The sequence below is a fragment of the Candoia aspera genome, chromosome 1 (assembly GCF_035149785.1).
Source record: "Candoia aspera isolate rCanAsp1 chromosome 1, rCanAsp1.hap2, whole genome shotgun sequence".
Taxonomy (NCBI): Eukaryota; Metazoa; Chordata; class Lepidosauria; order Squamata; family Boidae; genus Candoia; species Candoia aspera.
The window spans coordinates 117,729,959-117,757,758 of record NC_086153.1 but is presented as its reverse complement, the minus strand read 5'-3'; the positions used below and the strand labels follow the sequence as shown (position 1 = coordinate 117,757,758).

General features: G+C 38.2%; 1 protein-coding gene across 1 annotated transcript in view; it reads right to left on the bottom strand.

Moving 5' to 3' along the window:
* The window catches only part of SNAP91 (synaptosome associated protein 91), a 111,141-nt gene that overhangs the window by 42,319 nt on the left and 41,022 nt on the right, over positions 1-27,800 (bottom strand). The window contains exons 8-14 of the mRNA XM_063312564.1: positions 26,814-26,920; positions 25,840-25,881; positions 18,366-18,436; positions 16,733-16,738; positions 14,778-14,805; positions 11,083-11,192; positions 10,439-10,545 (exon numbers count right to left, since the gene is read on the bottom strand). Of these exons, the coding sequence (XP_063168634.1) occupies positions 10,439-10,545; positions 11,083-11,192; positions 14,778-14,805; positions 16,733-16,738; positions 18,366-18,436; positions 25,840-25,881; positions 26,814-26,920 (471 nt within the window). The remainder of the gene's footprint in view (positions 1-10,438; positions 10,546-11,082; positions 11,193-14,777; positions 14,806-16,732; positions 16,739-18,365; positions 18,437-25,839; positions 25,882-26,813; positions 26,921-27,800) is intronic.

Genomic DNA, 27,800 nt, shown 5'->3' with positions numbered 1-27,800 from the left:
CAGGCGGCGTTCGACAAGCTGAAGGAGTCTTTTACACAGGAATCTATTTTACAACATCCTGACCCCTCCAAGCCTTTTGTTGTTCAGGTGGATGCCTCTGATTATTCTATTGGAACCCTGTTGTTGCAAGCCGATGGGGCAGGGTGCTTAAAACCATGTGCCTACCTGTCCCGCAAATTCTCTGAGACAGAGAGACATTGGCATGTGTGGGAAAAGGAGGCTTTTGCAGTTAAAGCGGCTTTGGACTCTTGGCGCCATTTGCTGGAAGGGGCTAATCACCCATTTGAGGTGTGGACTGACCATAAGAACTTGGAAGCCCTTAATACCCCTCGCAAGCTGAGCCCTAAACAAGTCCGCTGGGCTCAGTTCTTTAACCGCTTCAACTTCAAGCTGAAGTTTATCCCAGGGAAAAAGAACTTTTTAGCAGATGCGCTGTCCCGGCAACCCCAGGACTCCAGCGCCGCGCCAGAGGTGGTTAGCACACTGTGGACACAGCCACAGCTAGGGATGCCTGCTGTGACCCGCAGCCAAGCCCGTGCGCAGCAGCCAGTCGGCAGTGATTCCGCACCGCAAGGCACCTTGTCCATTTTGTCTCAATTGCAACAAAAGTTTCTAAAGGAGCAGAAAACTGACACTTGGTTGCTAGCCAATAGAGACAATGTTACTTTTGATCGGGGATTCGCTTGGAAATCCAACCGTCTCTATGTCCCTGACAGCTTGCGAAAGGAGGTTTTACTTCGTTCGCACAATAAGCTGGCTGGGCATTTTGGTTTTGTAAAAACATTGCACCTCGTCCGCAGACAGTTTTGGTGGCCCACATTGCGCAAAGATGTGAAGGATTATGTGGCGTCTTGTTCTGTGTGTGCTATGTCTAAACGTAAAGTGGGAAAGCCTCAAGGCTTGTTGCAACCAGTGGCCAGTCCCGCTTGCCCCTGGGAAGAGGTGTCCATGGATTTTATAGTGGAGTTGCCTCCTAGCCAACGAAAAACTGTGATTTGGGTCATAAAAGGCTATTTCTCCAAGCAAGCACATTTTACCCCATGTGTCTCCATTCCTTCAGCACAATTGGCCCGCCTATTCCTTGTACACGTGTACAGGTTACACGGATGTCCCTCCCGCTTGATTTCGGACAGGGGCACACAATTCACCTCTCAATTTTGGCGGGCATTCTTAAAGCTTTTGGGCACTAAACAGGCATTGTCCACGGCGTGGCATCCTGAGACTGACGGGGCCACAGAGGCGCTAAATTCAACACTGGAGTAATATCTGCGTGCTTTCGTGAATTATCAACAGGACGACTGGGTTGACCTCCTTCCCTTTGCTGAGGTTGCCTACAACAACGCTGTTCATCAAAGCACCGGTCAAACCCCTTTTCGCACCGTACATGGCAGGGATTTTGTCCCTATCCCTGACTTGCCACAGCCGTCCATCCCACCTGCCTCACCGTCCAAATGGGCAACACAGCTGGCGGACTCTTGGCCGGTCATCCAGCAGGCACTAGCGGACACCCAGGCTGTTTACAAACAGCACGCTGATAAAAAGCGTGCCCCTCACCCTGCGTTTCAAGTGGGTGACATGGTATATCTGTCTACTAAGTTCATCAAGTCCTCTCAACCTTCGAAAAAGTTAGCTCCTAAGTTTGTGGGTCCATTTCCTATTGTCGCACAAATCAACCCTGTGACTTTTAAACTTGATTTGCCGCATAACTTGAAACGCTTACACCCTGTCTTTCATTGCAGTTTGCTCAAACCCTTACTCGCTCTGACTGCTGGCATGATCAACCTCCGCCGCCTCCTCCCATCATAATTGATGGGCAACAACACCTTGAAGTAAAAGAAATTCTTGACTCTCGCCAGCTTCGCAACACGCTGCAATACCTAGTTCGCTGGAAACACTTTCCCCACCCTGAGTGGGTGGCCACTCACGATGGCTTCCCCTGTACTTGTTACTCGATTCCATACGGCTTACCCCTCCAAACCGGGTCCTTAGTTTTTTTGGGGGGGGGGCAGTATGTCATGTTCACCGTTTCAATGTGCTTGGTACATCGTAACGTTTCGCATGTCATTAGCCTGATACGTGTTTGATCTCAGAAGGGAGGAAGATTCCTCTTCGGGGAGTTCTTATCTGTTGGCTGCTGGGTTGGAATGTGTTTGGGTTATCTCATGTATTCAAGGTTGTTTTCCCAGGATGTGTGGAAAACGGTTACTAGCACCTGGGAGGGGGGTGGTTGCTATGGCTGGTAGGGGGGAGGGATTACGTTTGGAGCCAAGGGTTTTTAGTTTGTATTTGGCGCGCTTTTAGTCATTCTCAGCTTTCTTTGTACCTGTCATAATTTCCCTAATAAATCAGATTTCATTTAAGTAACCTCTTGTGAGTCTGAGTGTTTGGGATAGGCGACCATTACAGTAGCAAATGTCAAGCTCTGCCCAGACTCGGACGTGGTTCTCAGCAATATACACTTCTCGCTCGCAACCAGTGTCTTGAGGAGAAGAGTTCTGTCCAGGCAGGGGACATGGTTCACCCCATCGCTGACACCTCGCACCTGACTCTTTTACTTTGGGATTTTCCTGACCTGCAGTGGGAAAGATAGAGGATTAGTCCCCTTATCTTGCCCTCCAGAAGACTGAAAACAGCCTGCCCAAATATGGCCAATGATGAGGATCAAGGTTTTTTTTTATGTCCACTCACCTGGATCGTACTCTGAGCCTCTCATTGGCTCACATAACGATGCGTGAGAGTTTCTTCCAGTCTCTGAACACCTGAGTGATGCTCATGCTGGATGAGACTCCCTGAATTGGTACAGGGTTCATCCGCATCCCTCTCCCTACCCTTCTCTCCACTCTCATGGCCCACACACCTTCACCTGCAGCCAATGCTGCTATGCTCAGTCATGTATGCAGCTGGGTCAAAAGGAGATGCTAATGCTGAGGCCACATACACATCACATGCTGCATGTGCAAAATAAAGGCAATGCTGTGGCCAGCAGCCCACACAGAAAAACATTGCTGTCCCTCCTGCAGCTGTATCATGCCACGAATTGACTGTCTGGAAGTAAGCTACTGCTGTTGCTTAAAAGATTCTTCAAGACAAGATAGATGGATTTTAGATGATGGGTTTGTGTACATATTCTGAACAATAATGTGCTTCTATCCATATATTGTATAAGTTTAGTCATGACGAACTAGTATAACTGTGCATACTCTATTCATGTTCTTCTGTCTGACTCATGGTGAAATTCATGTTGCCTTTACAAATTAAGTGAATCTTCATCTTCTGTGGCCCTCCAAAAGTTCCACAGTCAACAGGACAAGAGAGCATAAACATACTTGTACACATTGACCCAAGTTCAGCAAACCAGTATAGTTTTTCCTTCCCCAAAATGTCCTCTCTGATGATTTGGTTGGCTGGTTGATTTGATGACTCTGGTGTCTATGTGTGAATGTGTGTACATGTTCTCTATTCATGCTCTTGTATACTATAGATTCAGTTCTTTAATGCATTTTGCTGCAAAGCCATACTGAACTTGTTGGTTGGCCTGTTTGCTGCAGTTCTTCTGCCTCTCTAGTACTTCAAAGAAAAGATTTGTTGTTAAGTGAGGGTGTGTAGATGACTCATGACTGCTCCTTTTGCTTCTGTGCTGCTGCTTATCTTGATATTACCCACATTCACTACTATCATTGGGGGATTTTGTGAATTATGATCATGGAATCTTTTGGCAGTAATTAGCTAATTCATCTGACATCACTGGTCCTCAATAGCAATTTGCCTCCATTATAGTTAGACACAAATGTAATGCTGTTCTTTAGAAATAAGGGAAAAGTCATATCTTTGATCAATCCTAACAAAAGCTTCTGCTCCCCCAGAAAGTAATTATTTTGTAAAACTTGCCCAGTTTGAGCATTACTTATTTCTAGTGAAGGTATTATATCTTCTATATTTGCCAAAATAAAAATCTAGATCCTGCAGGAATACAATCCCTCCATTGTCAGACTACATTATTGTTGGAGCAGTGTTGATGTAGATATAGGATTAAAAATAATATTCCTTTCATCCTGCCTGGAAAGGCTCTTGAGACAATTCAGATATATGTGGATGGACTAAACAATTCTTGCTTTGATAGGGCAAACTGGGGAAGGAAAAAGATAGTTAAGGACAATATTTCATTAAGCCTCAGGAAAGGAAGATCTATGTACATTGTTCTCCATGATAGGACATAAATAAGATTTTCTCTTTACGTCTGACCTCCTGAGCAAGCAGATGCATAGAAGAAAGCATGCAGCTGACAATACATTTCTTTTCCTCCCTCTTCTCTAGCACTGCCAAAGTATACATTAAACAAATGCAATGAAATAAAGAAGACCTCTTGGACAGGACTGGCTTTACCACTATGAAGATTGAGGGAACCAACTCAAGTGGCAAATGCTGAAGGGAGAGCATCCTAATTGCTTACTCATATATGTTACACATGATCTTAGCCCAAAGGCCAAGAAGCAATCCTAATTGAGTTGCCCAAGTCTCCTGGCCTCTTTTTCTGTTAGAGAATAAAGGTGGGTGTGCACCACATAACCTGGCCTGCTACTTTCAGATGTGGTAAAGGATGCCACCAAAAATCTTAACCCATAATACTTATGTTAGTTTTCACAACTGAGTTTTGCTACAACAGACAAGGTTGCACCTCTGGGCATTGTTAGAAGCAGTACAAGCACAGATCAAAAGGGGATAAAGGCACTCTTCAACAAAAACGTTACATGACTTACAATACTATTTTTGAGTGACTAAAATCTGCGTGTGGTTGGTTTTATGATAGGTTCAATATTCTCAGTAGATGTTAGAAAATGTTCAAATTCCTTCTAGAGAAGGAGAGAACAGTTAGGGATATAGTGCTTTTGTTATAGGCCAATCAAATGTAAAACGAGAAAACATTTCAGGATCAGCATTTCAGAATTTCTTTAGATTCAACCACAGGTTGCTTCACGACATGAAACCTTCAGGATATGGTTGTTTGAAATGTACAATAGAATAACAACACTACAAATAAACACTGTATTAAAAATATTATTCTGAGGTTAAAATTCATTACAAAAATGAAACTTTGAAATTCATTTTAATGGCATTTCTTTGTAAAATCCATTGTTGTTGTTTATTCATTCAGTCGCTTCCGACTCTTCGTGACTTCATGGACCAGCCCACGCCAGAGCTTCCTGTCGGTCGTCAACACCCCCAGCTCCCCCAGGGACGAGTCCGTCACCTCTAGAATATCATCCATCCACCTTGCCCTTGGTCGGCCCCTCTTCCTTTTGCCTTCCACTCTCCCTAGCATCAGCATCTTCTCCAGGGTGTCCTGTCTTCTCATTATGTGGCCAAAGTAGTTCAGTTTTGCCTTTAATATCATTCCCTCAAGTGAGCAGTCTGGCTTTATTTCCTGGAGGATGGACTGGTTTGATCTTCTTGCAGTCCAAGGCACTCTCAGAATTTTCCTCCAACACCACAGTTCAAAAGCATCGATCTTCCTTCTCTCAGCCTTCCTTATGGTCCAGCTTTCGCAGCCATACGTTACTACGGGGAACACCATTGCTTTAACAATGCGGACCTTTGTTGTCAGTGTGATGTCTCTGCTCTTAACTATTTTATCGAGATTTGTCATTGCTCTTCTTCCAAGGATTAAGCGTCTTCTGATTTCCTGACTGCAGTCAGCATCTGCAGTAATCTTCGCACCTAGAAATACAAAGTCTTTCACTGCTTCTACATTTTCTCCCTCTATTTGCCAGTTATCAATCAAGCTGGTTGCCATAATCTTGGTTTTTTTGAGGTTTAGTTGCAAGCCAGCTTTTGCACTTTCTTCTTTCACCTTCATCATAAGGCTCCTCAGTTCCTCTTCGCTTTCAGCCATCAAAGTGGTATCATCTGCATATCTGAGATTGTTAATGTTTCTTCCAGTGATTTTAACTCCAGCCTTGGATTCCTCAAGCCCAGCATGTCGCATGATGTGTTCTGCATACAAGTTGAATAGGTAGGGTCAGAGTATACAGCCCTGCCGTACTCCTTTCCCAATCTTAAACCTGTCCGTTGTTCCGTGGTCTGTTCTTACTGTTGCTACTTGGTCGTTATACAGGTTCTTCAGGAGGCAGACAAGATGACTTGGTATCCCCATACCGCTAAGAACTTGCCACAATTTGTAATGGTCCACACAGTCAAAGGCTTTAGAATAGTCAAGAAAACAGAAATAGATGTTTTTCTGAAACTCCCTGGCTTTTTCCATTATCCAGCGGATATTGGCAATTTGGTCCCTAGTTCCTCTGCCTTTTCTAAACCCAGCTTGTACATCTGGCAATTCTCGCTCCATGAATTGCTGAAGTCTACCTTGCAGGACCTTGAGCATTACCTTACTGGCATGTGAAATGAGTGCCACTGTTCGATAGTTTGAACATTCTTTAGTGTTTCCCTTTTTTGGTATGGGGATGTAAGTTGATTTTTTCCAATCTGATGGCCATTCCTGTGTTTTCCAAATTTGCTGGCATATAGCATGCATTACCTTGACAGCATCATCTTGCAAGATTTTGAACAGTTCAGCTGGGATGCCGTCGTCTCCTGCTGCCTTGTTATTAGCAATGCTTCTTAAGGCCCACTCAACCTCACTCTTCAGGATGTCTGGCTCTAGCTCACTGACCACACCGTCAAAGCTATCCCCGATATTGTTATCCTTCCTATACAGGTCTTCTGTATATTCTTGCCACCTTTTCTTGATCTCTTCTCTTCTGTTAGGTCCTTGCCATCTTTGTTTTTGATCATACCCATTTTTGCCTGGAATTTACCTCCAATGTTTCTAATTTTCTGGAAGAGGTCTCTTGTCCTTCCTATTCTATTGTCTTCTTCCACTTCCGCACATTGCTTGTTTAAAAATAATTCCTTATCTCTTCTGGCTAACCTCTGGAATTTTGCATTTAATTGGGCATATCTCCCCCTATCACTGTTGCCTTTTGCTTTCCTTCTTTCTTGGGCTACTTCTAGTGTCTCAGCAGACAGCCACTTTGCCTTCTTGGTTTTCTCTTTCTTTGGGATGTATTTTGTTGCCGCCTCCTGAACAATGTTGCGAACTTCTGTCCAGAGTTCTTCCGGGACCCTATCTACTAAGTCCAGTCCCTTAAATCGATTCTTTACCTCCACTGCATATTCCTGAGGGATATTAGTGAGCTCATATCTAGCTGATCTGTGGGTCTTCCCTAATCTCTTTAGTCTGATCCTAAATTGTGCAAGAAGTAGTTCGTGATCTGAACTACAGTCAGCTCCAGGTCTTGTTTTTACCGACTGTATAGATGACTGCCACCTTTGACTGCAAAGGATGTAGTCAATCTGATTTCGGTGTTGTCCATCTGGTGAAGTCCATGTATAAAGCCGTCTCTTAGGTTGTTGGAAGAGAGTGTTCGTTATGCAGAGTGAGTTGTCCTGGCAAAATTCTATCAGCCTATGTCCTGCTTCATTTTGTTCTCCCAGGCCATGCTTACCTGTAATTCCAGGTGTCATTTGACTGCCTACCTTAGCATTCCAGTCTCCTGTGATGAAAATAACACCTCTTTTAGGTGTGTTGTCCAGTAGGTGCTGCAGATCCTCATAGAACTGCTCTACTTCAGCTTCTTCAGCATCTGTGGTTGGGGCGTATATTTGGATCACTGTGATGTTAGATGGCTTGCCCTGAATTCGAATTGAGATCATTCTGTCGTTTTTTGGGTTGTATCCAAGCACTGCTTTAGCCACTTTACTATTAATTATGAAGGCTACTCCATTTCTTCTGTGGTCCTCTTGTCCACAGTAGTAGATCTGGTGGTCATTTGATGCGAAGTGGCCCATTCCAGTCCATTTCAGTTCGCTGATGCCCAAAATGTCTATCTTTAATCTTGACATCTCACCAATAACCACATCCAATTTGCCCTGGCTCATAGATCTTACATTCCAGGTTCCAATGGCGTGTTGATCCTTAGAACATCGGATTCGCCGTTCACCACCAGCACCGTTGGCTGCTAACCGTCCTGTAAAATCCTTTACAGATTGAAAATTAAGTATAGTATGCATCTAGGACCCTCAAAATAGCACCTTTGGGTGTCAAAATTCCTGCAAATTTCTCTCTTGATGCCCACTACTCTTTAACATTTGTAAAAGATTATTTTAATTTTAAACAAAAATTAAAAAGCAAGCTGACATGTTGCCAAAAAAAAAAAAACCAGCCTTCCTAGCCATCTTCATTTTTTTGGATTTGGATAGGGAGCAACTGCGCCAGTTTTCCTTCTGATAAATGGGTTTTGCAACTGTCCACAGACACTGTGACAATCATTTTGTGAATGGCAGTCATGATCTTTGAATACCTCTGATATGCTCCCACAATATCATATCTGACCAATTTCTCCAAAAGTTTTGGAAGTCTTTTTTTTTTTTTTTTTAGGAATTCACTTTTTCTTGTTCCATATACAAGAGAGACAGATACCAAAAGTACCACTTGGCATTGTGTATATTTTTCCTTCTAGAGGTACTAGAAACCTATTTTTAATAGCAGCTCCTGAACTGAAATTATGAAACTTCTGCTATCAGTTATTTGTACCTGAATATGAGGGAGATCTCACAGTCTTACCACTGGGCACTGTGAGTTGAGAACAACAGAGATGAAACTGATAGTATGCAGTGTATGAACCTCACTGACTGTATGCCTATTTATGGCAGAGAACTAGCATGAATTACTGTACTAGACACTCAAGGCTAAGTACACCTACACATTGGAACTGCAAGTATTTCAAATAGTCCAAAGTTAAAAAATAATGCTGCATTGTTTATTCTAACACTTTTTAAAGTTAACATTAATATGAGCCTTGCTAATGCTAAGAATTATTTTTGTCTTAATTATTACTAATTATTATAATTGTTATTTAAATCAGCACCAGGAGAGTTGTGCATATAAATTTAGTACATTATTATTATTATGTTGACTTCTTTCAAGAACGATTTTATCACATGTAAAAATTGATAGACTAACTGGAAGGATGCAGCAAAACACAAGAAAAAGGTATACAAAAGCCCCAGGACACCAATGAAAAGTTTAATTAGAAGACCAGCTCATGGCAGGAAACAAATAGTTTTGTTTACTAGGAGTTTACTAGGAGCTGCTGCATCATCATCATTCACATTTTTAAGGTTGGCCAATTCATTGATAACTGAGCAGCACACAAATTAAAAGCAAAAGTATAAAATCTGAAGCAAAATAGAAAAGAGATGGTCATCCTGGTGGAACAAATATCCACTAAAATCCCATAAAACCTCTTATAGAAGGAGCCCATGCCCCACCTTAGCCTAGAATCTGAGGAAAGAGCTAGGTTTTCAAAGGAAACAAGATTTGGGGTAATTTCAATCTCCGAGGGGATGCTGTTCCAGAGGGCAAGTGCTGCAACACAGAAGGTACGCCTCCCATTTACCATCAGTATGGCACACTGATTAATGGATGAGACCTAGACCATGCCATCTCTGTCTGATCTTATGGAACGGGCAGAAATAACAGGAGACAGTCCCTGAAATAACCAGGCTTTATGCCCTGTAGGGCTCTGAAGATGACAATCAGCATCTGCAATTGTATCTGGAAACCTACTTTACCCAGCACGACTTGGGTAATAGAGATGTTACATGGGCCTACTGTGACATGCCCATAACTGCTTGCACCACTGCATTTAGCATGCACTCTTCAAGGGCAGCACTGATTAGTTCACAGACAAGGTGATGAAGGCATAAGTAATTGTGAAAAGGGCCTCCTGGTCCAGGAAGAGGTGCAAGTGGCAGATTAAACAAACCTGTGTGAAGGTTTTCTTGGCCCTGCTGCCACCCGCTCTTTGAGCAGGAGCTGAGAGTCTAGGAAAACTCCCGAACTGCAAACCAATTCTATCTGGAGAAGTGCAATCCCATTCAGAACTAAAGGTGCTTAGTCTATAGTCAAAGTCCACTCAGTCTTGCTGGACTTTGTCAAAAAATATTTTATTTGCATCTTGAGACTTTGTCACTGTTTTATGCATAGTTAGAAATGTAAACAAGAAGGCTTTCCTATACTGAAATCTCTTCTAGTAAATGGTACATTACTGATTCTTCAGAATGCCACCTTTGGTTGATTTATCTTACTGCTGTTAATGCACATCATATAATGAAAGCAAATACAGAAAGCTGTAACAGCCCTCCTCAAACTCATGATTTCCAGAGGTGTTAGACTCATTATCTCTGATGGCTGGTGAGTAGGAATAATGTAGTCTGACACATCTGGAGGACTAAAAGGCTGGGAAAGTCTGATTTACAAAATAGTTATAATCAGCACAAATAGTCTTAGACATAAGGAGGTGGATTAAGAGAGTATGGTCGGCATTCCAGATTTATCCTGAAATTATCTTTTGGGGAACTAAAATCATAAAAGTTTTACCTCCCCATGAAGTTGTCCCACCAGTGGCAGCTGCTGAAGCTGCTTGTGTAGGAGCAGATGTGAAGTCTGGTTGAAGATCCAGAAGATCACTGGAAGGCTTGGAAGCACTATTATAAGGGGAAAAAAACCCACACCAAAAAGTCTTTGGATAAAAATCATAGAAGTAATTCTGTGAAAGATTTTTAATTAATTTGCAAAGAATTAAACAAAAATAATGGCATATTCAAGAATATAATTAGAACTGTACAAATCATTGTAATCTTATATTGACTTTCCCCAATCTATGTTCTCCAGATAAGTTAGGCTTTGAAAGCCATAATTTCCAGATTGATAAAGCTCATTTATACCTTATTAGTGATTAATCTACACAGAATTTATGGGACACATAGACAAGGAGCAAGGTATGCCTACAGCCTGTTATGACCTGTTTTTCCCCCCAGAACATCAAGGGTTGTGGGTGGGTGTGATTTGTACACTGAAGTTTCACATATGTGTTTTGGTTTTTGTTTGTCATGCTTTTACAAAAGACTTTGTCTTCCATCACCTGAGAAATTTAAGGGGTATGAAGGAAGGAGCACACTTTATAGCATCTTGTAAGTACCCAATATTTTAAAACTAAGTATTATATTTGCAGCCAAACTAACCTTACTGGAGCCGTCGTTGAAGACGTTGCAAAAAGATCAACTGGAGGAGATGTATCAATACTTTTTGCTGGGGTAGAATTGGGAGATGTAACAGTTGTGGCTGGAGAAGACTGGAAAAGAAGAGATAGTACATGCCACATAACCTAGATCTACTTAATTTTTTTCAATCGTGAGCCTCTCTGGCATTTCCTATAAGTGGGAAGCTAAAAAACATTCAACATGCTATCACCATAAGAAAGGTCTTTCTAAATTATTAACCATTTCTGTTAATTATAGATATTTGATACCCCCACCCCCACCTTTTCCAGGCTGAAACCAGGAACACTGCATCTGTTTCACCTTGTTTAATGAAAAGGTGCACTTTTTATATGAAACATTATACTTACGTATCAGTAAGTTAAATTATTTACTCCTGTCTTTTAAATATGCTTAAAAGTGTAAACTGAATCTAAGGGGGAAAAGCTTGCTAAATACTCCTCTTAATATTATGTCCTTAGTAATTTCTCATGAAGCAGGTTGAAAGCAGGTTAAAGAGCAGAGAAAGAGATGGGAATAATGTTTGTAGGATACAAGGAAGGTGCATCCCTTAGCTCCACTTCCCAGCAAGCATTAATACTTAGCTTTCCTTCCTCAGATGGAAGCTTTTCTTTGAAAAATGCAAATGTATGGCAATTTTAGAGGTGAGCAAAAGGCTAAAGATTTTTTAAAGCCTTTATCATTACAGGAAGTTTCCAAGCCTGCACAGGCCCTCTGAAAGAAAAAATTCTTAGGTAAAGGTCATAACTCATAGCAGAGTAACATGTAGTTTGACCCAGATGAATAATATTTAATCTTTATTTAATAAACTCCAAATTCGCTTTAAAAAAGTACCATTTTAAAATTATTTAATTATTTTGGATAGCCCTTAAGGAAAAGAGCACATGGGCTAATATTAAAGAGTCAAGAGCCAAAACAGGAGGATAAGAAGTTACAATATGAAAAGCACTTTAAAAGGCTGCTCTGAACACTTCCTTTGAATTTTCACTCACAACTGCTCAGTGTTATCTAGACATCAATGACTGAGCAAGATCTCAAATTTTCTGGCCAGCACAAAAATTGGCATTTTGTCAAGATCCACCTAGGAAAACATACTAGCAGTATATCTTTCAGCACGAGTGCTTCTTGGCTGTAGGAGTTCACATATGTTTACCCTTTAAAAACAAAAACAAAAACTGTACCTTCCTGCTGTAGGTGTATGCATCAGGAATTGTATGGAGTATAAATCCTCTGAACAATAAATGCCTTATTTAAAGGCTTAGAAACTAAATACATTTTAAAAGTTGGCTTTACAATAGTACAGAAATTCAAGTCCCACTTGGATCTTTTGGGGAAAAAAAACCCTATTCTGTGCATACATTAAGATCTGGACAGTCCCACATATTTTATAAAAGTGACGTTCATATAAAATATTTCTCACAGAAATTTGCATGCAGTTAATTATAAAGGAGGTGGTAACTCTGACATGTAAACTGTTCACTATGACAGTCTCTCAGGCACCTGATGCACAGCAATGGGATCTTTGTTCTGGAATACTGAATGAAGTATTTAGGCAGGCTTTTGTGTACTATATAAAACATTAAGTTTGGTGAGAAAGGTCTACCATAGATCCCTCATCTAATTTCAGAAGCCCATTCTACCATCACATCAAAGCTATGAAACACTAACCTTTGCTTTGCCTTTAGGAAAGAAATTAAAATCTTTTCATCCACACCTTTGAATTGCTGATTATTCTTGTTGATATTATTAACTGGATTTTATCTCTTTTAGATTACTCAGCTTTTGCTTTGTCTGTTACTGGGAGCACCCTAGGGATTGAAATACTAAATATACTTCTCTATCTATATTTGGCTGTCAGAAAAACCACACAGATTTGATAAAAGACAGCACAGATTTTTATCAAAACAGTGTGCTATGAAATCATCATAAAATGTATTAGGGAGGAGGCAGCCCTAGATTTAATCCTGAGAAGTATTTTCAATCTTATTTAAAGATTGTATTGCCAAAGCAGTCTGGAACAGCAACCTCAAAGCTATCAAATTTGAAATCTATAGTAAGTAGGAAATGTCCAAGAAACCACTATGTTCACATTTATGTTTCACAGGAGGAAAAAATTCCATTAAATTATTTTCAAAGTTAAATCATGCATAAAACCTTATGCAGATTGCATTTTTAAAAAGCTTTTAAAAAATATAACCTTCAACATTCCCAACAGGATGCCAGAATAGGTTATGAGCAAGGAAGTTATTTTAAAAAATGGTACATTTGGAATGTTGAAAACATATTACGGGCATTATTGCAAAACAGCTGCCAGGAAGGAGAACAATTACAAATGCATGTCCTATGCCACAGGCAAGCATATACATTGCTCATAGAAGTAGTCTGCTGGCTCCCCATCCACTCACCCACCCACCCGATTTTCTTTGGATTGGATTCCAAGCTGTCACACATAGGGAATGGAAAAGCGAATTCTTTCCCTTATGTTTTTTTTTTTTTACAGTTGATAAAGAAGCAACTCAGTGTTCACTACAGTCTAGGTCCTGCTTCAGCTTCACATTAAACCAAATCCCAAATTGGCTTAGCATGTTGTGTGAACGTGCTCATTACACAATGGTATATGCCGCCCAGAGTCCCCTTGTTATGGGGGAGATGGGCGGTGATAGAAATTTGAATAAATAAATAAATATACGTACCCAAGGCAGATTCCTTAACTAAAATATGTGCAGTTCTGGTGCAATTAGCAATATTCATTTCACCAGTCCTACCTATTTGCAATTTTCTGTCCCCCTATAAAATAGCAGCCTAAATTCTAAGGTCATACATTACTATTCAGTGAAAGACAAGCTAATACATGTGATTAAATCCAGATTACACCTTTTTCCTTTTAATGCATATTTGCTTGTTGTGAGTTCACTCTTGTCATACAATCCTTACATCTTACTTTTGAGAGGGTTGGGGAGAGTGTGTGAGTGTGTGCAAGGTGCCGTGCGGGTTGGGAGGGTGCGCAAGTGGCTGGCGCAGCACAAGTGCAGAGGAGCTGGGAGAGGGTGTGCAGATGGGGGAGACTTACCCCAGTGACTTGCAACCTTCCCTGCCGGCTTCCCCATTGACTTTCTGGGGAAACCAGCAGGGAAATTTGCAAATGGAGATCACATGATCGTGGGGCGCTTAGCAACCAGTTGTAAGCGCGAACAGGTTGCCAAGCACCCAGATTGTGATCACATGACTGCAGGGTGCTGGGACAGCTGGAACTCTGTGGATCCACTGTAACAGCCATTCGCTCAGCACCATCATAACTTGGAACAGTCACTGACCAAATGGTCGTAGGCCAAGGACAACCTGTATTAATTAATAACTGGTTGAATCCTAGCCTCCCTTTGGTGCCACTGAAATCCTATCCATTTCAGTGAGGCTAAAGGACAAATACTTTCCTATGGATACATGCTTATATTTGATTCTGTAGTTTAATCCTCTGGAAAGAAATTGCCCTGAGTAATATTTTTCACATAGAAATGAAAAGTAATATAGGCATGTAGGATATAAATTATAGTAAAAGAGATCAAATATCAATTTTATACATTCTTATGAAGAACATGACTTTTCTATTTTACATATTTAATTGAAGAGTCAACTAGTAATATAAATCTTTAAATAATTACCTTGCTCAAGGGAGAAGGAGCACCAGAGCTAGAAGAATTAACATAATAAAATAGGATTCAGGAACAGACTTTATCTGCTAGTTACAAACTCACAGAAGAATCTGGCAGACTGCATAAATATATTTTTAAAAAATAGTGCAATTGCCTCTGCAATTGTAAAACAGTATTTTCCATTAAAAATATATGGGAAATCACATTAAAAAATGGGGAAAAACTCATTTCTTCCTAAACCTTTTTTTCATTTGCTTTTTTTTAATTGGAGGAAAAGGTTTAAAATATTCCCTAATAATTCCATTTTAAATCAAACATAACATGGTTAAAATGTGAAACAAATCGATCTGTTTGGAAATAAGGCAAATCAAGATATAGTATAAGCTAAAATTCCCATGAAAATGATAAAAAGATACAGAAAGGAACAGGACAAATAGAAACTGCTGATAATTATAGTATTTCAGAAAAAAAGGTGATTTTCATGGCTAAATATGTATTCTAAAGCCTTAATCTCATGCCTTTTTTCTTAAAAAATACTGCCCTAATTGAAACAGTGGGCCACAGTCACCGCAACACTTCAGACAAATGGTGATAGTGTCACTAAAATGAAGAGATGCTACATTCTCAGAATTGAGTAGCTAGCTTTTGATTTTGTTTCCATTCTGTTACAACCAGAGCTATGTTTTAAAAAGTAGTCCTCTTCAAGTTAATATTCATTTCTAGTAACTTCATCATCATGTAGCATTTCTGGCAACAGTACAGAAGGGGTTTGCCATTGTCTTCTTCCAGAATTTTTTTTTTTTTACTGCTTAGCTCTGGGATTTCCTGATAGTCTTAGATCTAAGTATTAACTTAGCTTTTCAGGCCCAGGAAACACTGGCGACCTGTGCTACCTATCTTGACATGTGAAAGGTGAGTGGTCCCCTGTGCAAGCAAAGAGCCATGTCTGACTCTTTGGGGGGGACACCGCTTTTGCAACATTTTCTTGGCAGACTATAGCGGGGTGCTTTGCCATTGCCTTCCCCAGTCATCACCTTCCCCAGCAAGCTGGGTGCTCATTTTACCGACCTCGGAAGGATGGAAGGCTGAGTCGACCTGAGCCGGCTACCCGAGAGAGAATCCAGCTTCTGCTGGGATCGAACTTGGGTCGTGGGAAGAGTTTCGGTAGCAATACTGCCGCCTACCACTCTGCACCACGAGTCTCAATAAAAAACCTATCTTGATATAGCTACATTTTAAAGTAAATTAAGTCAAAAATTTTGTAGCCATTCACTATAGAAAAATATGTCTTTCAATTCTGTGCATTCAGTAGTTTTATAACCTTATCATGTAATACATAATACGTATGTTCATATATATATTCATATATAATGTAATGAGTATTAAAATTAAATATTTCTTTATCTCTACTTTTCCCAGATTTCCAATTTTTGCAGGCTCTGTCCCATTATGGAAAAAATGTTTTCTATTGCTTCAAAATTTCTGGAAATCTAAATCTTGCCCCAAACCCAGCCCACCATCTCCAAATAAAATTCAAACAGCACCTGTTACCCCAAACTTAAAAAAAATAGGTTCCTTTAACTTCCCTTGACTTTGAATAGTTTTGTTTAAAAGATTGAATGTGGGCTCTTATAACAACCACAAAGCATTATAGCAGATTAATATTTTTATATTTACTCCAAGGAACTAAATAAAATCAGTAAGCCAGTAAGCCATGTTACAATTTAGGTAGCCACTGTAAGCATAGTTAACTGTCTTTTTAGAACAGAAATTATGTTTTAATAAAAATTGTAAACATTAAAATTATCATTGTGTTTCACAGGCATTTCATTTTGCAGAGTTCCAAAACAGCATGCAAATTACTGGCAAGAAACTAATATTCATAAAATACAAGCTTTCATTAAAGGAAATGCTGCAAAATACACAAGGGCATAGACATTAGTGTAGCGTGTAAGTTTACTTACCCCTCACTAAATATCAAAACAGCCATTATGTAAATAAGAGAGGGATACAGAAAAACAAGATTAGTTAATGTCAGCCTATTCTAAGACCAGAAAAAATTATTTGCTCAGAACACAAGGAAATTTACATTAGCTTAAAAAGTGATATCTATAGCACTTTTATTCTTTATTCTTTATTTCTATTTATAGTATTTTTACTGTATTTTATTTTTTGTATTATTCTGATGGTTTTAATCACTTGTTGTAAACTGCCCAGAGGCCTCCGACGGGAGGAGATGGGTGGGGATAAATTAGATAGACAGACAGACAGACAGACACTTACTTACTTACTCAGGAGTAAGTACTGTTGAGTTCTATTGGTCTTACATTAATTAGGATGACAACCTTGGTTAAATTTAACTGAATGGTATTATGCTAATTACAATATTCAGCCATATTCTACTTTATAAGAGTTTCTGTGCAACACAAGGCTGGACCTTGGATATCCCACTCTGAATTTACATCATGTCATTAGTTTTGGAATACTCAAAGTACAGAGGTGAAAAGGAAAAGATAACACTTATTAATTATATATAATCTCATAAATGTATATAACTTCCTTACTGTACGTAAAATAATTATGTTTCTTTTAATTGTCCTGGAAATAATCAAAGGTAAAGGACCCCTTAAGTCAAATTTGGCTCCTGGTGACCACACAGGTAAGGTAATGTAGTTCTCTTAGCTGCATTATAGGCTTCTTCAGGAACTGACTTCATAAAGTAGCCTACAGACCTAGGATTCCGAGGTGGGTTATCATCTAAGTACTAACACAGGGTGACTCTGTTTAGCTTCCTAAAACAGTCAAATTATTTACTGATGCTCTCTCCTGAAAATACTACTTTCCACATTTGTTAAATTTTCAATGAATATGCACAGACTGAAGAAAATAAATTTCCACTGCTAATATGGCATTTCAGGCTATTAGCTGAAAACCTCTTTGCACTAACCTTAGAAATCTATAACAAGACTCACTGCAGCAAATGACAGATGATGTTCATGTCCACTGTATGACTGAAGCAACATACCAATACAAACTACAAACTGCAATCTGTTTTACTCATTTATAATACCTGTAAATATTTACAGTTGCAATCCCATGTGGTCAAATATACCACATGTATTAGCACATGTCTACTTTGTGTCTCCTGATCACAGCCCTCTTTCATCAGCTAGAAACAGTACTGTTATGCCTTTCTGCTGCCCAGGAAAAACCAATTATACACTTCATGCCAACAAGCAAGCATTAGTCTCACAACATGTATATGTACTACCCATTCTGAAAAGTAGAATGTTTATACTGTGTTGGTGCAAAGAAGAATGTGTATAGACACTGGTGTGTCTCTACGTTGCTAATATTCAGATTCAGAAGGGACATCAAACGCAAGCAATAAAGCTATCACTAGGCAATGAGAAGTTCAAGAACAGAGAGATTCATGGGGCTTATTAGCAATCATCAGTTTTGTGTTTTCTATAGCATAATGAATGCTCAATACTTTTTCTAGTAAGGAGCAAAAGAATTCACCAAGCAATACCCAAACTGATATAGTAATTCTCTCCCTGTAACCTCTCTATATAAATCCATAAAAACTCTTCATACCTGTTCCCAGTTTTCTTTCCTTCCAAACTATTTAAATGCTGTTCAAGAGTTTCCATAAGACTACTAGGAGCCTAAAAATATAACAAAAAGATACATTTAAAACCAAGAAGCATGAGGAAAAGCAACTGATACAGAGCTCAAGAGGCATTTCTAGAGCTTTTTCTATGAATCAGTTATTTGCATACTTATGCTATTCCATTTAACGCATAACACAACTGTGTAAAAGGCCACTTCTATGCTACTATGAATTGTATATTTTGTTGAAGTACATTGTTTGGGGGAAGAGGTTATTAGTTGGAATACAAACTGAAACCAGAGCGGGTATATATTAATAGCACAAGCATTAATTTATACAACCAAAAATATTTGCATGCATGCGTACTTAAAGCTTACATATTCAACCCAATGAAAAATCTAGCAATTTTTTCTTTTCTATAGAATTACAGCTGTAATACAGTGCAGAACTATATACTAAAATCAACACAAAACTCGAGCTCCCCATACTTGATCTTTCCTCCCTACATTAACACAATACCTACCACATCATGTCTAATAATATAAAGGAAGGGCATATGACACAGGATGAATTAGATACTAGAGGTTCTGAATACTGACAGTGGTGGGAATTCTCTCTCTCATAACACCTAGTTCCTCCTTCAAAGTTTATGTTACTGGTCTGAATATTTCTTGGAAGCAACTCATGATGTTCTTCAGAGATATTTTTTTAGACCAATGCTCAGAGCATTTTTTTAAGTACCATAAAATAAGAGTTTTCCAGTCAGCTAATATAAAAAACTCCCTAAAACTAAAAATTCAAAATATTAACATTGCAATTATGATTTAATGCAATTTAGGCATATCTCCCTTAACTTTTATAGACAATTGTTTTAATCCAGTCATGTTGTTGCTGTTGTTAAAATGAGAAAAGAATGTAAGTGGAGTAAGAACAAAGAATATCTTTGATATTCCCAGTTTTTTAAAGACTTTTTTATCCTGCCTTTATTATTTTTTATAAATAACTCAAGGTGGGGAACATACATAATACTCCTTCCTCCTCAGCAATACCTATGACTTTTAAAATATATAAATTGTATTTGAAGCATCAAAAAATTAATTGTGCATAACAATATAGAATGATTGCAGTTAGGATTAAATTAGCACACATGGCTTCACAACCTGTTCAAATTTATTGTTCAATTTATTACAAACCACCTTCACACTGCAACAGAAGTGAACGTACACCACAGATTTAATGCAAACTCATTGTAACCTTAGCTAAACTTAACTTGCAAAGTATAGCTTGGAAGAAGACCAAGCTATTGTCTAGGTCAGAGCTTTCCAAACTGTGTGTTGCGACACGTTAGCGTGTTGGCTGCAGTGTGTAGGTGTGTCACGCAGTCGAGGGATCACAGGTACTGTGCATGCGCAGTATGTGTAATCAGGTCAAAACAGCTGATTCCACATGACTTCTGGTGACGCGGCCGCACCTGCAGTGTGTTAGGACAGAGGCCAAGTCAGAGGAAGACGAAGAAGGTCCTTTAGGACCATTAGATCAATTGGCAGGAAACGATGGTGAAGGTGCAAAAATTAAGAAGAGCCTAGCGCGGGAAGAAGAAAAGCAGCTGATTGGTCAGGGATGTGACTTGCGTCACTGCCGCCAATCAGCGCAAGAGATCAACGAGCAAGAAGGAGGGCTGAACAACGGGAGGCCCGATTGGCTTCTAACTGTCAACAGCGTGAAAATGCAGGAGATAAAAGGCGCCGAAATACAGAGCAACGTGGGATTGTTCTCTCACTTTATCACTGCAGGAGTGGAGTGCTGGTGCTGTTGTTTTATTTATTTATTTATTCAATTTCTATAGCTGCTCTTCTCAGCAAGTGATTTTCATGTTTAGTTGTTAAAATTTTATAATAAATTCACACAGATTTATTCATTAAATTGCAGTTGAATTACCCCTAAAATGGATAAGTTTCTAAGTAAGAAAAGAAAAGCTGGTGAAGATGACATTTGCGATGAACAAAATGTAGCGGCTATAGATGAAACTATGCAAGAATCAATTGCTGAACAGTCTGTATTAGTACGTAAGAAGTGTAAAGGAAAAACTTCAAAGCCTTGTTTATATAGTAAAGATCATATGAAACTGGGGTTCACATTTTCTGGTAATGAAAACAATCCTTGTCCCAAGTGTTTAGTTTGTGGGGATATACTTGCAAATGAAAGTATGGTACCAAACAAATTAAAATGTCATTTTACCTCAAAACACAGTCATTTGTCAGGAAAACCAGAACAGCACTTTACTGAGCTTTCAAAATCTATAAAGAAGCAGTCTGCATCATTCACAAAGAGAATGAAGACATCATAGAAAACTCAAAAGGCAAGTTACTTGGTTGCTCAAATAATTGCCAAAAACGAGGACCCACACACTATTGCCGAAACCACCATAAAGGAATCTTGCTGTGCTATTGTTCAAACACTGTTTGGGCCCGAATTTGAGATAGAAGTTAGTAAAATCCCTTTGGCAGATAACACGATTGGAAGACGTATTCAAGGTATGTCGGATGACATTAAGCTGCAAATGAAGGATATTTTTCAAGACGGTAATATGATCTTTACATTGCAATTAGACGAACCAACAGATGTGTTGGTTACCACAATTATTGTTTTTTATACATTTCATTCATACTGACAGAATTATTGAGCAATTCTTGTGTTGTCTAGAACTTCCAATGAGAACTAGAGGTGAAGATATATTTAAAACTTTAGATTGCTTCATGAAGGAAAATAATTTGCAATGGTTAAATTGCGTAGGAATATGCACAGATGGTGCACCCTCAATGGTTGGTTCAACAAAAGGTTTTATAGCTTTAGCAAAGAAAGAGAATGAAAATATACTTCTTGCTTTTTACATCGCGAAGCGCTAGTCGCACAAACCATTGGAAATGAATTAAGAAAAGTTATGGACAAAGTGGTTCAAATGGTCAATTACATTAAAAGTAGACCTCTTAAATCGAGATTATTTGCTTATATTTGTGAAGAAATGGGGGCAAAGTTTAAAAAGCTCCTAGTACACACAGAGATTTGTTGGTTCTCAAGAGGTCGAGTGCTTTGCGTGTATACGAATTGAGGGAAATGATGCTTAAACTTTTTGAGGAAAATCAGCAAAATGAATTCTGCGATCTAATTCAAAACAAACTTTGGTGCACAAAATTGGCGTATCTTGCTGACATATTTGAACATTTGAATAAAATAACCAGTGTGCAAGGAAATGGAGAAAATATCTGAACAGCAGTAGATAACATTTGTGCTATGAGAGACAAAATAGCCATTTGGAAAAGGAAAGTGAAAGAAGGAAATTTTGAAATGTTTTCCAAAACTGCTGAGTGCAAGCTAAAATGTGGTATCAGCTCGCTAATTGTTGACCATGTAATATTGCTCGGAGAGAAACTTCATCATTATTTCCCAAATGTTGAAGTCCAAGACTATGATCGGATCAGAAATCCATTTCTTTCAACTGCAACGAGGAACTTTTCACTTACTGAAGAAGAATTAGCTGTAATAAAAAATGATTGAAGTCTGTTAATGACGTATGAAGAGAGTGACTTAGGCAGCTTTTGGATTTGCATTTCAAAAATGCATCCAAACATAGGTAAAAATGTGTTAAAAATTCTGCAGTTTTATACTACATACATCTGTGAAGTATCCTTTTCAACGATAACAAACTTAAAGACACTGAAACGTGGAAGCTTAAAAATGCTTGATGACGAAATGCAAGTGTCTTTATCTAATATTCCACAAAATATTCAAAAGCTGTGTTCATCCCATCAACCTCATACATCTCATTAAAATGGTAATTATTTTTTTTCGTGCCAGAAGCACCTACTAAGGCACTTCTGTATAGTTATTGGTGTTATTCAATTTTTTAAAATTCTTGCACATATTTACATACAATATTGTTACTGGTAAACGACAACAATCTTGGAAATGTATGTTACCTTACAAATCATATAATTTTAAAAAGATAAATGGAAGGTTTTCATGAGATATGTTGTGTCGCCATACGTTTTGCTATTACAATTTATGTATGTGTCCATATCTCTTATAAGGGGTTAGTTTAACCTCTGGTTTGCTAGTAAAACTGAATTACTGTGTCGCGAAATGATGCACGTCTAAAACGTGTGTCACCAACATGAAAAGTCTGGAAAGCTCTGGTCTAGGTTCCCAACAGAGATCCTGGAGGTAGATAAATTCCTTTTTTAAATATGTAGAGATGTGCTGTCCTGCCTAAAGAAAGGTTCCTTAACGTAAGCGTAAGCTGCCCTATAGATAGCAATAGGTTCAAACTAATTATACTTAATATATAATCTACTTCCCCTGTGAAAGCTATTGTTTTCACCCAGGCACATGGAATGAATTGGACTTACAAGCTGTAAAGTCACTGGTTCAAATCACACAATCTCCATTACTAGTTTTGAAGGACTTTACCAGGGGTCTTTTAGAGCCATTGCTTAGAAAGACATGATAAAGGTAGGATATCCATTGTCTGATTAAATCCATGAAAATTCCACTTTTCTGTAATGTTTCCATGTGCTACGTGAATGGCTCTCAAGTTCAGTGCTGGCAGAAGGTATGGTAGCCAACACATCCCTTTTCCTCAATGTTAAAAGAAGTATATTCCACGTCCTCCTCTAAAATGATGTGTATTACACATATTCTTTTCTGAATATACTGTAGTAGTGGATCACTGAAGAACCCTAATCTTCATCGTAAGACAGAAAATCAGTCAAATATTTCAGTTTACTACCATTTTCTGAAAATGTAAGAAGGCACAGATAGGATACTGAATACAGAATCATAAAATGTGTTCATGGTTAGGAAATAAATTTCTAATCTCACCAAAACAGATAACTAAGAAAAGGGTTCAATTAAAATCAAGTTTTCCAATTTATTGATTCATAATGTGTTCATAAAGTATCAACGTCATGAACGCACACACAAACCTGTTAATTAGTTTGTATAAATAATTAGAACATATCCATTTAATAATAAAATCTAGCCTTTATACTACTTAGAAGCATAATCGGAAATCTTCATTCATGAAACCATAGGGACTTTGGTGTATGGAATGTGTATGAATTTATAAGGCCAAGTCTTCTTCAAGTTGAGGTTGATGTTTGAGGACTTCAATGATATATTCATGTTTTCTATTGGCAACAATATAGAACTGGTTTGCCACTACCTCCCTCTGGGATTTGATTCTTTTTTTTTAATTTCCCAGTCTAATCTGTTACTCTGGGATTCCCTGGTGATCTCCCATCCAAGTACCATCAGGTCCGCCTTGCTTAGTTTTTGAGATCAGCGAAGGTCAGCTAAGTGCTGCCATCTAGCCGGGCATTTTGAAAAATACTTTTGCAATTAAATGATTACTATATGCCTTTCTGTAGGCCAAAATATAAAGCAACTGAAAGAAGCTGTACAAGATCGGAAATCACAGAGAGAGCTGGCTTATGGAATCGCCAAGGGTAGGATCCGACTGAATGGATAATTCGATTCGATTCAATAATAAGTCAGAACATTAAACAAGCCCGCTAACTTTTTCTGTCCAGATTGAAAGGCTGGCAGTTAACTAGGAAGAACAGACTTTAGGGAAAATAAATAGTTATACTATTGTAAAAAATAAATAAATAAAATAGCATATTGCCAACTGTACAATATGATTATGCATGAACTCAAAAGTCATGTTCTGTTCTTGTTTCATTCACTTATTTAGAAAGCATTTTAAACATTGTATGTGGTTATGAAACCTCAGAAAAGCTTTTAAGAAACTGCAAATGCAGATATTTTATATTCTAAATCATGTTCAAGGGCTTTCAAGACTGCTTATACCTTTACTTAATAGCATGGCTATAAAGCAAAACAAAACACTTCATGTTCACTTATTACAGTAACCATATTCTGTCAGAAGAAAAAACAGCAAGCAAAAAGGTATTGGTAACTGAATTTATTTATTGTATTTTAAATAATTTCCAGCACATTACTGTGCAACAAGAAAGAGCCAAGGATTCTTTTGATTGTCCTGCAAGAAGTTAGGTCAGTATAATTTTAATTCTATCTGGGTTATTGTATTACACTTTCTATCATAAAACTTTCAAGAAGGCCAAGTCAACTAAAATAAATAGAAGACTCTTAAAAAATCTTCCCAGCATGACTGTTACCTGCCATTAGATTCTCTATGGATGTAATCTTATGTACAGTATTCAGAATTCAATAAATTGTACTGAAAGCTATATATAAACATTGAATGGCAATATACAGATTTTTAATGAATATATAATACTGTAATATGTTCGTTTGTATTTTTACTCAGAAAAGATGTGTCAATTAAAAATTAAAGTTAGTGACATTACAAATATAATAGGCAAAAATATGTTATAATTTGTTTATGAAGAAAAATAGCCATAGAAACTAATTTGTTAGATTGCACATACAATCCTCCATCTCAAAGCATCCCTGCATGGTTTCACAGTAAAGAAAACTAACTGGGACTTCTGGCTCCACAAATCATACAGTTTTGCAGCCTGAAAATATTATGTAGACTAGAAAGAAACGATTATGTGCGGTTTTCTAGTATGACTTGAAACTGAAGAATTTTTATGAAAATCACAGGTTTCATTTTAATGACAGAAAAATTACTTAATGCCCTTTCATAAGCAGGTGTGGAATTTGTGTTGTGCACCAGTTGCTCCCGTTCCTGGACTGGGAGGCTCTGCTCTCAGTCGCTGATACCCTGGTCACCTCTTGAATGGATTACTGTAACGCACTCTACATAGGGCTGCCCGTGAAGAGTGTATTTTTGTTTAGCAACGTATTTCCTAGGTTTTTAAAATGTTGCTCATATCTATTTGTAATAAATAATATTTACCCAATCCTTAAAGGTAGGTATTATCACCCTATATTACCAATGCATGCTAAATAATGACTGCACTCGTTCACAGAGTAGAAATATAAATGGAAGTTTTCACTTCTCTGCATCAAGTATTTTACATCTAATAATTTATAAACATTTGGTTTTATTATAGCAGCCCTAAACCTATCTCTTCTCTGGAAAAAAAAACTGAGTGATGTTATGGACCAAGTCAAAGGATGGGTTCAAATCTTAGGAACATCCTCTTCTCTCAAATGCACTACTTGCACTCTTAGAGACTGGGAACAATCTGCATGTCTAGAAAGGAGAAGAAATGGGGATTCTCTTCATTACATCTCTCGAAACGATAAGTTGTCTAAAAATGGAGATCCTAATCTAGAAACAAACGTATGATCAATCTACATCAGTCAAAATGGTTGCTCTTTTCAGTAAGCATATGCTGACTTTAAAATATTTTAAACAGTTAATGCTTTTAGGCTGCATGCTAAATGAACAGAAATTGTTTTTATTACCTTTAACCACTGTCAAGCTAAATGCTAAATGCAACTTACTTGTGTGAGATCAGGAATATCGCCTTTGTCAATTCCAACTTGCTGTGGATAAAGTAAAAAATAATCGTTTCAAGTTTCACATTTATTATCACAAACCAAAATACAATATAAAACATCAAACATTTGAACTAAATTGTTAAGAGGAACATAGCTAATTACCTTCTGACAGGAACAGAGAGATTAGGAGAGGCTTTCAAGATTGATGACAGCACTCTGAGATAAGCCAGGCCAGAAAACAGACACCACAGGGATTTCAGGAATGCAACTTTGTTGTTGTAGGGTATGGTAACGGTAACCAAATCTTATTTAAGTGATATCAATCAATCAATCAATCAATCAATCAATCAATCAAAGAAATGCATTTCCACGTTTCTCTCTGTTCCATCTTATAGTAAACAATCATGGGGTTTTTAGTTTTGTTTTTCATGTATCTTTTGGACTTATTGTACGTAACACAGATTCTTCTTGGAGTCTGGCAGCTTTAACAAATCCAACAAAATAAACAAACAAATCAAGATGGGGATATTTTGAGTTTCTGTCTCATGCTTCCTTCAATCTCTGGACTATGTAGCCATTAAGTCTCTCCTTGATACTGTAGTTTTTTCACAGCTTCCCTGAGAATATCTCTAAATTTCTTTATAGTTTGAGACACAGATCTCTAGCACCTCTTTTCACAGTCCATGCATTTAGCTGGTAAATCATGCAAACACTCTAATATTGAAAAACAACCACCTGGCAGTTACTTCCATCAGTTCACTGTCTTTTCCTAACACCTTGTTAGGAACTAGTTATATGACAAACCAATGTACTCTCATGTTAAATGTGTAACTTATATTAAATATATTAATGATACGGAAAGTCAAATACCATTATCTTTTCTACCTTTTGATGATATCTTTTCAGAAAATTCAGTACACTGCAAAATATTTGCAATCTTTACAAGCTATTGTTCTCTCTGGGAAAGTTTCACTTACCTCTGCAACTTTAAGAAATTCTGAGACTCTCGTCATTCTAGTAAGAAACCGTTTATAAATTTCAAGAGCATCTTTGCACTGTCCTTTCTTCATTTCAAAAAACTTCTCTGGAAGAGATACATTTGAAAGTCTCAAAACTCTATATGCAGAACATCTGAAGACTTGACATTTTATTATGAAAAAATGCACACTATTAAAAAGGTGGCAGAAAGCAATTATGGCCAGATCTGTTTTTTGCCCTATTCCACCCAGTGAACTTCAACAGAAGGTTGCAACTTCAAGTTTGAACCTACAAATTATATACAACACAAATAAAGCATGCTTATTTTATAGCATCCCCTAACCTTAATTCTTTTTCTCCCCCTTTTAAACTGAAATCCCAGGAAAATGTATTTCTAAGACAAAATCTAACAATGAATTCAGAAAAAATTAGCCAGCCCAGTGTGCTTGCAACCATTTGCTTGGTGCAATTTATTTTTTACTGATAGGGGCTATAGGGTGAAAGAACAAGAAACATGAAAATATAACTTGTGCCAAGTAGGAAGTTTGCTTCATTAATACACTGCCAAAAACAATGCACTGAAGTGCTTATCTAAGCATCACTAAATACAGTATTGGACAAAGCCAGATGTTTGTAATAAAAAGCAAGCCTTCAGTCAAGCTAGAAAAACAGTACACTGGTATTGAATTTGCTACATGGTTTGTTGAGACTTATTCTTCCACAATAACGAGGCTGAGGTCGGCAACTGGTGCTGGTTCTTACTGCTTTAATGCAAGTTGCCTAACTAAATTGCCTGAGCAGAGAGATGCTCCACACCTGTGATCTGTCAGACTACAGTGTTTCTGAATAAAGGCCTAGTCCTCTTCTGAAAGAAAATTAAAACCATGTCCAAAAATAACCTGGCTAACAGGTCACAGGTCTGGAGGAGGATCACAGGGGGAAATTGGAAAGAATGACTGATACTAAGCAAATTCTCAACTAGTGCT